The 13,096-nt window shown below is 29.0% G+C and overlaps 1 protein-coding gene and 1 non-coding gene across 2 annotated transcripts; one reads left to right on the forward strand and one right to left on the reverse strand.

Annotated features, from left to right (window-relative positions):
• Positions 1 to 514: 514 nt before the first annotated feature.
• TRNAP-AGG lies at positions 515 to 586 on the reverse strand. Its single transcript has one exon. It is a non-coding gene; the product is annotated as a tRNA-Pro (tRNA).
• Positions 587 to 2,294: 1,708 nt separating this feature from the next.
• LOC123892938 lies at positions 2,295 to 3,942 on the forward strand. Its single transcript, XM_045942838.1, has 2 exons — positions 2,295 to 2,955; positions 3,175 to 3,942. The coding sequence occupies exons 1-2, from the start codon at positions 2,692 to 2,694 to the stop codon at positions 3,712 to 3,714; spliced, it is 804 nt and encodes a 267-aa protein (XP_045798794.1). The 5' UTR covers positions 2,295 to 2,691; the 3' UTR covers positions 3,715 to 3,942.
• Positions 3,943 to 13,096: the final 9,154 nt, after the last annotated feature.

Consider the following 13,096-nt stretch of genomic DNA (forward strand, 5'->3'; position numbering starts at 1 on the left):
GCTTAAATGTCGATTCATACTAGTTAAAAATCTGCATGCTAATTAAATACTTATTATATGCTTATTTTGTGTTATGTTTAAGAGTTGAATTATCAAAGGGATAGTTTTATTAGAAAGATAGTTCACTCCTCCTATTGCTTATTGATGAGTAAGGCTTCATGTGATTTGCTTCTTGTGGCATCTTTTGAGGTAGTTTTAACTTCTCTTGTGGGTTGGCTTTGCAATTGGAGTATCAATTTATCTCTTCAGGTTAAGCTGATTAAAATTATTTATGCAATTCAAATTGCTCACCAAAATAAATGGTTTAACTTTTGGTTGGAATGTGAATTGCTTTTGGTGGTCATAACTTTTAAACCTTTAATTCAAATAAATTTTTGAGAATCTCATATTTTCTTAGAAGAAAATACTTGTGAAGACAAGCTAATTAATTTTGAGCTTTATACTCAGAATTAATGATGGATGCGAGGCTTGTCAGTTGGGTGTTAAATGAATTGGTAAAAAGTTTGGAAGAAAAGGGGCATTCCGAGAATTGAACTCGGGACCTCTCGCACCCTAAGCGAGAATCATACCACTAGACCAAATGCCCTATTTGTTGTTGCTGTCATGCACAGAATCAATTTGACCAAAGCTCAGTTTCTGTTTTAATTTATTTATACATCAAAATAAAAATATATTGTACCAAAAAATATTTCTACAAAAAAGTATTTAGGATAAAAAAGAAGATATATTTCTAATATAATTTTTTTTTTGGATGGATAAAAGTTTAAGTAAGTTTATGGTAAAAAAGTAAAATTAGGCGAGTTCAATCTCTAAAGCTCAAAAGAATCGAGAAAAATTTAAGACTGAAAGAGCGGTTGTAAATTTTTTTACTCATTATTAATATGGTATTATATGAGTAATAAATATATTTTGTTTAATGAAACGAATAATAAATATTTGGATCTCCAATTATTTGGATTTCAATTATTTTGATGGATTAGTCATCGTAGTTGCACGTGAAAATACTTACTATTTGTAGATTAGTGTCTAACATAAAGCAAGAATAACTTGTAAAGGAATACACTGTAAATGTAGTGTTGTTCCAGCTGAAATGCCAAATCTAGAGGAGTAACAAGAGTTGGAACTTCAAAGCAGAAAAAAAGTGTTGATTATTTGATTCTATTGAATGTCACATTCATTTGGAGGATATGAATACTTCCTATTACATCAGACTAAATCACTTTAACTTTTCTATATCTATGATCTTTCAATTGACTTGTGATACTGAAATAGTAAAAAAAAATACTGTATACAGCTGCATAAGAAAATAAGGTATATTATCATCCAAACAATAACCAACCCTTATTCCATTAGAAAAATATTCACCGGACTCTAAAATTTAATTTACATCTCATAGTTGATGGGGATACTTAAGTCCCTTAACCATTTGGTCTTGTATTCAACATATGGCCGGTGCGTAGGAAAAAATATTTGTTAAAAGAGAATAATCTCTTAAATGAATTTTAGTTACCTCAAAATGATTCGTCTCTATAGTTACGCGTGGAGGATAGTTTTAATTTAAAAAAATAATAATTCAATTTATATCTCATAGTTGATGAGGAGCAAACGACATCATATACAAATAAAATATTTCTCCACTAAAAAATACCAAAAATCACTAAGTTTGTAGTTAAAGATAAGATTATCTACTACGTAATAACTGAATGAAATCCATTTCCATCAAATTCAAATAGATGATTACTTGAACTTATTTAATAACTTCCAAAGGTCAATAAGTTGGCACATGACATATCTAAGAAAAAATTGCACAACATTACTTTTTGTCATTATTATTTAATTAAGCCCATAACTAATAAATGGTGTCTGAGGAGAAAAACCAATCATGCAAGTATTTAACTGTACACTTGTTGTCCAATTGATTGATATATCCTAACTTCAATTGAGAATTTTAACCAACTTGCAAATCTTATTTTGTCTCTTTGACAACTGTAGTGTTAGGATACCCTAGTCCATATTTGGATCCATTCATTCACATAACCCTTATTTTGATATCTTTATACACTTTCTCCTTTTTACAAACTTAAAGAAACTTTTTGGATTTTACAGATGCCAAATAATTTATTTTAGGTCCTTTCCTTATTCTTTACTCTAATTTGCTTGTGATAAAGCCATGGAACTAACTTATCTAGCATATGATTTTGACAATCATAGAGAAAGAGCATCATATTCTGGTTTGGAGACATGTAAAGTTTTTTTTTTATATGCGGAATATCCATCGTCGGTTTTGATAATTAATCTTTGCTGAGAAACATAACTGATCATCTTTAGTGAGATCTCTTCAGTCTTCTGCCAACCAGAAGGCTCAGACTCGAAACCTTGCTTAAGGAATCTGAGTCCAGTTCCACTCGGACCAACATAATGTTGATGGAAGCATCGACAAAATAGTCATTTTATCATTAGAACATGTGGAGTTTAGCATTCATGTCCCGTTTCTTATGTCCATACATAGTGAAGTGACCACAACCTTAGTGTCCCACACCAACATTTTCATGTTCATTTGCCTTCACTCACTTCTCTTTCTTTTCATCAACACCACCACAATATTCATCTACCGACAAATCATTACTCTACTCTATCGAACCACTAAGTGTTGAGTTCTAGTTTTTGCATACTCAATCAAAATCTCTTTTAATGGCAGACAAATACTCTCTAAGTATTATAGGTGAAATGGATAGGCTTTGGTATCATCAAATCATTCTTTTCTCAAAACCAACAACACTACTACTTGCTACAAAAGTTGAAAAACATGTTACCATATCAGAATCTTCTTCTTCTACCTCATCTTCTATTCTTTCTTTGCCACCTCTAGTAGATGAAGAAACTTCAACAGATGAATCATCACTTTCTTCACATAAACAAGTCTCATCAGAGTCAATAACCTCTTTACCTCTTCAGGTATATATACAATTCAAAGAACATTTAACCTATGTTTGGTACCAGGGTAGGTGTGTCAGAATCACTGTAAGCCACCGTGATTTTGCAGAAGCTGCAAAGTGTTGCTTGTAGCTTCTGACACACATACCGTGATACCAAACATACACTTAGTACTATCAATGAAGTCACGATTATGCTTTCTTCTTCTTTTGTTTATTTTGTTATTTTTACTATTACAAGGATTGTTCAATTGATAACAAAGAAGAAATCAAGGAAATATTGGACAAAATGAGTCTTTTGAGCTGTTCACAATCATCATGTTCATTGTTGCCACCAACCGGAAACCGTAGGAAAAAATCGAAAAAACAAGGTAAACTGCAGAAATCCATGAGCTGCAGACCATTTGGGGAACTAGAACTTGATGAAGTGAAGGGTTTTATGGATCTTGGTTTTCAATTCAAGAAAGAATATATTAGTCCAAGAATGATTAGTGTTGTTCCTGGCTTGCAAAGACTTTGTTTGCTCCAATCAGAGTCACAATCACAACTAATGGATGATGGCACAGAAAATGATGATGATATTGTTGAAGTTTATGAAGAAGATGAAGAAGAAGAAAAGAGAGATATCATGAGACCATATTTATCAGAGGCATGGCTAATAAAGAGACCTGATTCACCATTACTAAATTTGAAAGTTCCTAAGACTTGTTCAGCTGATAATATGAAGAAACATCTTCGGTTTTGGGCTAAAACCGTGGCCTCAGAAATCAAACAAGAATGAGCTCTAGCATCATTTTAAATTGTGGACCGCAATTGCAGCGGTAATATTAACGATTTTGAGTTCTTCGCAACCTATCACAACTGTAATTTCAACCGCAATTTTCCATAATAAAAAAATTTGCAGCATAACCGCAACTGCAATTTGGTCGACCAATAATTGTATGGTAATAAAAATATAAATAAAGAGAGAAGTGGTGCAAATATTTGTTTCCCTCTCTCCTTTAACTCTTTTTTTGTCTCCTACACAAATAAAAAAGGTAGGTTTAAGAAAGTTCTTTTTGGAATCAAATGTGGAGGGGCTAGTTGATGAATTTTTGTTTTAATTTGTATAAACTTTTTTTATAGAAATGTTTTTGCATAAGCTTAATATTCAAGTGTACTTACTAATATCTCAGAGTCAGATAAGATCATGTGATTGTTAAATTTTAAAGGAATTTGGTTCAAATTTAAAACATCACTAGTGTTATCTTATCTAACAACTTTGAAGGTGTAGCTAATGTTACGAATTGAGATACTGAAGAAGTATTATGAAGAATGTTCGGATTCAATCCCTGCAACTAAAAAATTATCGAGTAACATTGGTCTACGAAAATACTCATCTAACTAACTGTTGATGTGGTTAATGAATTTTGTTGTAAGGATTACAAGTATGGTAGATAAGGCAGCAAGAAGATAAGCACATGAGAAACTGAAGAGGGACCAATTAAGCTGCTATATGACATGTTGGCCCGACAAGTAGGGTATCAACAATGTACCAAACAGTGGAGATTAAACTGTTCCATTGTTTTTTGCGACCATATATGACTGTAATAGTTATTCATGTAATATGTTTGGCTATTTTATGCTCTCATTATTACGGTGGGAAGGATGGTTTTGCAGCTACTTTCCCTGATTCATGTCTCATGTCCCTTTGTCTACATTTTGCACCAACGAATATTACTCCATTTTGCTACGCCTAAAATGCAGGGCGCATGGTGTCAAACGCGCTCGCGCCTGAGGCAGCGAAGAAAGCTTCTCAAGAAAAGTTGTTTAAACGTCGGATGTTTCGGGCAAAGCGCTTGTTACTGGTTTTTCTGTGTAAGGAGGGTTTTATGAACTCAACTAGAAGTCCACGATAGAAAAGCATTAGAAGATTTAATTTGTTGTTGTCGGACTCTTAAGCTAATTCTCAGCAACTTTTTTGTTTTTCTTATAAAGACTCATTGATAGTATATAACTTTTAGAAATTAAATTAATTCTAACTTTACCTTACAAAATATGTTTGTGATGTAAGTCATGTCACTGTTTATAAATTCTAATAAAATTTTATCGAGTAAACAGTCACTTTCGTCCCTGAAAGTGTCACTCGCTGTCATAGTAGTCCCTGAATCAGCAAATAACATTTTATAGTCCTTGATTCGTACTTCCGTTAGTCAAAATGGTCCAAAACGTTAAATTGGTGTTAACTCTGCTAATTTGTCCATTTTTTCTGCCACATCATATGCTTAGTGGCATGTCCACATGGCGAGGGACTAAAATGATCATTTTAACATTCTCAAATCTTCTATGAACAAGTCAACAAACTCAAATCTTCATCTTCTTTATTCACTCTCTCTTTAACTTTCTTCTTTAAAACCATTAAAGATTGCTTTGAACACCCAAAAGTAGAGGAAACAACATATGAAGATGAACTCAATGGATGAAAAAATGGGTGAAAGATGAAACGAGTTTATGGGTTTCCAACTTTAATAAGTTGTATTGTTGTTGAGAGTAAAGAGTATTCATCCACCTATCCGTGCAATTGTGCTAGCATAAAAAAATCCACAACAAAAAAGAAATTTTTCTCAAACCCCACATATGAAAAATCCAATATTTTCCCATTTTTCTTAGATTTCACCCAACACACTACAAATTAGTGTAAAACTCTTCAAAAATTGAAGAACTATTACATGCACTTTGGAAACCATCACAATCATCATCATCATCATCATCAATTACAAACAATGACAAATACCATGAAAAAATTGAAGAACTATTACATGCACTTTGGAAACCATCACAATCATCATCAATTACCAGGAAAAATGGATTTTTTCACTTGCAATTTGTTGTTCGTACGGATCTGATTGAGTTTGTGAAGCATGATATGTTTAAGAGATTTGAGAATGTTAAGATGATTTGTTGAGAGGTGATTAGTAGAATAAAACTTGACTTTGAGAAGTAATTTAGTTTTATTTTTGGTGTGTTTTTTTTGGATAACTAGTCTTAGATTGTGTTTTGTAAGTAAGATGATTGATGGTAATCTTGGAATGGAGGAAGAAGATGAAAAATTAACTTTGTTCTTCTTTTTAAGATGAAAGAGGTTTTGTTATCATTTTAGTCCCTGACCATGTGGACATTCCAATAAGCATATGATGTGGCAGAAAAAATGGACACATCATTACCAATTTAACGTTTTGGACTATTTTGACTAACGGAAGTACGAATCAGGGACTATAAAATGTTTTTTGTTGATTCAGGGATTACTATGACAGCGAGTGACACTTTCAGGGACGAAAGTGGATGTTTACTCAAATTTTATCTTTAAAGACATCGGACTTAATTTTTTCTATACACCTCTCACACTCAACATTATTGGCTTGATGTGTGAATATAAATAGTAGGTAATCCGAAATGGACTTTGATACCATCTTAAAATTTGAATTGAGTCTAACTTTGTCTTGAACCTTTACTCTTTAACTTCTTTCACTCTTAGCTCAAACGAGTTGAACTACTCATCTCACCCCAAAATATATAGGTCAATTTAAATTGAACTAAACAAATAAATAATGTTTGTTCCTTTTATCTCTCTTTTAACTTATGCTTTGGTTTAATTGCCAAACCTAATCAACCTACCTCCGTCAACCTATGCCTCTCGATGCCTAACCTAATCATTCTTGATCTTGCAAAGTCAATAGGATGTGAAAATGGGACAAGCCCAATTTGTCAATATAAAATATTTATTGGGCTAACAAATTAAAGCATGGAATATTTTGGAAGATCTTTTTTCGCCCGACCTACTTTTCGTGTGCCATATGCATTTTCATTTTTATCATTCCACTATTTAAGTACCGAACGACTATTTTTTTTTTTTTGAAGAAGCTAAATTAGCCTACCCAAATTGGCGCCAATACCAATGCACCAACCCAAGTGGGTTCCCGAACGACTACTTAAGTAGCAGACGTTATAAAAATGAGATATTTTTCATAAATTTTGTAAATGAAGTCTGTTACTTAAGTAGTGGACATTATAATTTTTTTTTGGCAGAGTGTATTTGGGGGTTATCAGCTACTAAGTTTAGATAGCGGATAGATATATTTTTATAAATTTGTAGGGCGTGCGAGAAAATTGATAGAATGAAAAAAAAAATCATATTTTGGTCCAACCTAGCTCAATTTAGAAATATGAGGAAAAATTCCCACCCTTCCCTTCAATATGACTTCAAATGCACACATCTAAAAGTAAATCTTATGCCATGCAAATTAATTTTCACAAATTAGAGGTGGTAAAAGTTAATTCCTTTAAAAATTGTTAGTCTTACATGAATTTACTATAGCAAAACAGGTCAAAGCATTAGTGAGAATAATTTATGAACTACTAAAAAAAAGTTGAATTCTAAAACTAAAATATTATAAAATTTGAGAAATGAAATTAAGTTGTTTATTATATGAGTCATGTTTACTAGTGTTTCGGGCTTTCCGCTAGTTCAAAAACTAGAAGAGGTCAGTTTTGTATTGAAAACAATATTTTCTATATTTTGAATTAATAAATTACACGAGTTCGAAGACTATTTTACTATATTTATTAATCTTCTTAGCTAGGGTTTCAAGGGGATATGGATTATGTGCAGTCAGAAAATGGTATAGTAAGTAAAATTGGACGGTCTAAATATCATCACAAAATTTTATAATAAACAAAAATAAAAAATTATCTTAAGGTCTGAACCGTCTAATCTTAATCAGACGATTCAAAATTGTTGGCTGCATACGGTCCGACCGCTTGCATGTAATCCAATTCCACTGAATGACTGTTAGCATTTTCCGTATTATATTACTTTTCTTTAAAATTTTATGTGTTATTTATTCTATTTTATTTTGTTAACAAATTTATGTAGTCAAATTGGCTGAAAGACCCTTTTGAAAATACCTTTTACTCAAACAGTGGATACAATCTATCTATCTATCTATCTATATTCTATATATATTATATATATATAATTGTAAAGCAAACTTTTTTTTGCTGATGTGGCAGCCTAACAAAGCTTCCCATTTTTTTTCTTTTTTCTAAGCAATAGTTGATGCTTATGTGTCATATATCATTACATTGCATGCTTATATGTACTTTCTAATATAACCCTCAATTAACTTTCTCATTATTCATTAAATATATAATAATATATAGACTATATAACTCTTTGAAATAGAAAAATTCTTCACGTTTTTCATTCTTGACCTTTAAAATTCTTCTTCCCATTTTCTTAATTTATTGCATTAATTTTACACTAATTAAATATTTTAATGAATTTTTATCCTACACTAATCAATCCAAATATATTTTAATGCATTAGTCTATTATGCATCCCTTCCCATAAAAAAAATACTGCTTCAATTCTAAAAAAAATAAAAGTAAAAGATTGTTAGAACTTAAAAACTTAAAACACTCTCCAACTCTTTAATTACACTAATTAGATCTATCTCTTAACATTCCTCCAAATATAACTTACAAAATGAAAATATTTAATGCACAATTTTTCAGATTCATTGTCACTGTATATAGCCACCACCATCCACCTTTCCATGGTGCTATTGAAACTACTATGTTCATTTGGACTAAAATTGTTGTATATTGATTTCTCTCTCACATTTTTTTCCTTTTCATTTTCAGGCTGAAAGAAATAATGTTTTACTTCAGTTGTGGTGTTAATCAATGAAAAGGTATTTCTAAAGTTATTTATTTTGTTCTTCATTTCTACTAAAGTTATTGTATATACTCTTTTTTTCCTTCTTTGCATTGAACGAAATGATTTTTCACAAATTTTCACTTCATGTGTGGTGCTAAATCTAATCAATGAAGAAGTAGGATGAAACAAGGTTGCCATAAGCTGATGAGCTGTAGGACGAAACAAGGTTGCCAATCAAAGATGTCACGCAAAACATTTAAAGATATATACATACATTTTAGAGTCAAAGTTATGTAATTGTTTAGCTCCTCTAATTGCCTCATATATGTAACTTATAAGGTTTGAAAGATCATATAATTAGAGAACACCTTCATGTCTTCCATTGAAACTCATTTCTTTTTATTTTTGCAATTTTGCTCTCTGTATCTCATTTTTCGTTAGTGAACATCTTTGAAAGGTGACAGAAGAGATAATATACTATTTCTCTTTTTCCTTTTTGTAATTTATGTTTTTAGTTCTTGAGATGTTGAAGAGATATAATTTACTTAGAATTTTAATTTGTAACATAATATTTTTATACATTTGTAATGATCTTATTCTATTGTTTCTTACGAAGGTATAAACTATATATCTATTGTTAACATGAAATATAGTCATTGGGAGCTTTAGTAAGTGTGGTACCGAATTTAAAATCAATTTTTGTAAAGTATATTTGTGGTACTGACTTTTTAACAGATGCTTTTTGAGAAATACATGTTAAATATGATGTGAAGTTTATACGGTTATGACAAGATCTCATTCTATTGTTTTTGATGGTATAGACCAAACATGTCTTCCATTGAAACCCATTTCTTTTTATTTTTGCAATTTTGCTTTTAGTTTTGATGCATAACATTTTAAAATAAAATGATTTGACTCTTTTTTTTGTGTTTGCAGATCACCAGATTGCGCCTCTGTATCTCATTTTTCGTTAGTGAACATCTTTGAAAGGTGACAGAAGAGATAATATACTATTTCTCTTTTTCCTTTTTGTAATTTATGTTTTTAGTTCTTGAGATGTTGAAGAGATATAATTTACTTAGAATTTTAATTTGTAACATAATATTTTTATACATTTGTAATGATCTTATTCTATTGTTTCTTATGAAGGTATAAATTATATATCTATTGTTAACATGAAATATAGCCATTGGGAGCTTTAGTAAGTGTGGTACCGAATTTAAAATCAATTTTTATAAAGTATATTTGTGGTACTGACTTTTTAACAGATGCTTTTTGAGAAATTCGTGTTAAATATGATGTGAAGTTTATACGGTTATGACAAGATCTCATTCTATTGTTTTTGATGGTATAGACCAAACATCTATGTCAACAATAAATATTGTCATTGAGAGCTTTAGTATATGTGGTACTAACATACTTTTTGTCAAACTAATCCGTGTAGAGAAGCCACTTTTGGTCTAACTAATGAGGTTGAAATCTATCTTAAAAATATTTAGCCTTATGTAGAGATGGATTTTTAAAAGATAACTTTCTCACACCAACCTTTGCAATACTATTTTTTCTATATTTCTTAACTCTTATTTCTTAATTATGGTTATTTACTCACTCATTGTATTCATGTAAAATTTTAATTTACAATAGTTGGACAGTTACAATTTTAATTAATTTTCCTATTAAATTTAAAAATAACTTTATTATACCAACCTTTGAAATACTTTTTTTTCTATCCTTAACTGTTGTGTATATAACTATATGATTTCATACAAGGCTACTACATGTTTGTGGTACAAATTTTGGATTTTGGGTCTTTACCATTTCCTCTAAATAACTCTTCGGTGATGCATTTTCAATTATGTGTTGTAGTTTTTCCCTCTCTTTCATGTCTGTCTTATGTCTTGGCTCTTCATTGGTTATTATGGCATGGTAGGAACTAATTAAAGTTACTCTATTATATAAAAATTGGGCAAATTATAAAATAAAATTTTAATTTTTAATGTAAATACAACTACATTTTTATATAATAACTAACCTTTACGGACATGCAAATGCAATTGTAGAAAGAGAATTTTCATTTCGGTAAACGAAATATATTATAATATAATGATAGGAAAAAATGAAGTAGAAATGAAAGAGACAATGTTTAAGAATAACAAATGATTGTTACCAATTAATTGAGGGAAAAGAAGAGTTAGTGGTGATTACTTATTAGTATAATTGAAAGGATAACTCTGCCCTTATATATTCTTTATATTAATTTGACATCATTAGCCATATTTATTCATTTTGTGTTTTTTATTTTTATTTTATCAAATTCATAAGGAAAAAAGAAAAAGATATTATGAATTGAGGATTATAAATGCTAGAGGTTTAAGATAAAATTCCTTATTTATCTGAAGAATATTAGAACATATATGATTTATTTTCTCTTTTAAAAAATATATTCTTTTATTAAAAATGTTCTTTTGAAGTCTAGCTCAAATATAAAATTTGACAAAATTGATTTCAAAGCTCTTTAAATATCTATTTTTTGTATTGTCAAATAAAAACACTATATTTACCTAAAAATACTAATTGAGTTTATAAAGGTCAAAGACAAGTGTCTATATTTTTTATATAATAATAATAATAAATTATTATTATTATTATTATTATTAATAAAGAGATTGAAATATAATTAAGATAAAGATATAGAGAATTGAGAGAGAAAATGCGAGAAACATAGAGAGGATAGTGGATATAAGTCAATGTCGATTCTTAAAAATATATTAGTAGACTATACTATAGTATGTCTTTATGACAAAGTTTTTTTCTTTATGATAAGTCGATGTGAATTCATGATGTGAACCGTAAGCTGCCAAAATAATATCAAACCGATCAAAATTAAAATAAATAAGATATTCATTTTTAGTGCAGTATCTTTTCGCATGATTAGCAAACTCATAATCTCATCGTTTTGTTTGATCAGCGATATGACAAATTTATTCAAGCAGAATGACAATGAAATGTTTTGGTAATATTGCGACTTTGATATGAAGATTACATCTTTCATTTTAATAGTGTTTTGACTTTAATTTGAAATATATTTAGAGGATTAAAAATATATTTAATAACCCTATAAAATACTATTTACACTACACATGCATGCAAAGTTGTTTCGAAAGTTCTTTGAATATTTAGTCTAATATAAAAAGTCTCTTTAAAGTATAAAAAAATTAATACTTCAAAATAATTTATGATTAATTAACATGTCATCTTATTCTTATAAATTAAAGGTCATGACAAGTATCAACCATTTTTTCATATAAAATAATAATGAGATTGAAGTATAATTAAGATAAAGATAGAGAGATACAAAGAATGATAGATATAGAGAATGTATTAAAATGATCCACTATATTTTCATAAAAACAAAAAATACATTAAAATAAAAATTACACTAATTTGAAGATATATAAATCAAACCCAAAAAAAATAAGATTAATAAAACAAATTTTTAATATAATACACTAATCGAATGCACTTCTATTAATTTCTATATACACTTGAATGACACATTGTCTGTGTGTAAAACAATTTTTATCTATCTATCTATCTATCTATCTATCTATATTATAGATTCACTTGAATGGAGAAAAAAAATTAAATATATTTTAAAAGTCACTTTTATAATCGAAGAATAATTCAACACATCTAAAAAAATTATCATTTTCAATACAATTTATTATAAAACGCAACTTTTTTTTAAAACATTCTAATCAAACCCGTGCAACGGACGGGTTGAAGCTAAGGATACAATATTATTTTTGGTTTCAAGCTAAGGATAATCTTTGTACAGTAAAAAATTATATTTGGTAAAAAAAATAAAATAACTACATTACATATCCAATAATAAATTATAAAATCTATTATTTATTAGTTTGCGAGTTTCTCTCTCCATATCAAATTCTTAGATGTCAAGCTCACAGTTCCTCAATACACGCGTGGCATTCTCTTATTCTTTGAAGGATGATTTGTCATGCTCTTAACCTTTCATGGTTATTCTACTCAATTTTCATAGAAATTCAAAAAGGAAATGCAAAATAGAAATAAATTATAAATTGAAAAATCATAATTAATTATGATTGACTATCAAAATATTTAGTTGAAAAATATAAATATTTTATAATACAATTAAATAGAAATATATTATAACAATACAACTTTATAATACAATTTTATATTTATATTACCTTTCAAGGCTTATTGTGTTATTTTTTATTTTTTTAATATAGAATTGTTTTAAAACCCAAATCCCAATTTTGAAAAATATACTTTATCATCAATATTATTATATAATCTATGTACAATAATATAAAGATATTTTATTCTCAATGTTATTATATGATACATGTTAAAATATAATACATGCTCCATATACGCTAAAATAATATAAAGATATTTTATTCTAAATGTTATTATATAA

Source organism: Trifolium pratense, linkage group LG6 (assembly GCF_020283565.1).
Source record: "Trifolium pratense cultivar HEN17-A07 linkage group LG6, ARS_RC_1.1, whole genome shotgun sequence".
NCBI classification, from domain to species: domain Eukaryota; kingdom Viridiplantae; phylum Streptophyta; class Magnoliopsida; order Fabales; family Fabaceae; genus Trifolium; species Trifolium pratense.

What these genes read in the sequence shown, in the direction of transcription:
- LOC123892938 (XM_045942838.1), top strand. Translation starts at nt 2,692, where the DNA reads ATGGCAGACAAATACTCTCTAAGTATTATAGGTGAAATGGATAGGCTT. An exon ending in TAACCTCTTTACCTCTTCAG is followed by an intron (nt 2,956 to 3,174) that starts GTATATATACAA and finishes TACTATTACAAG; the next exon opens with GATTGTTCAATTGATAACAA.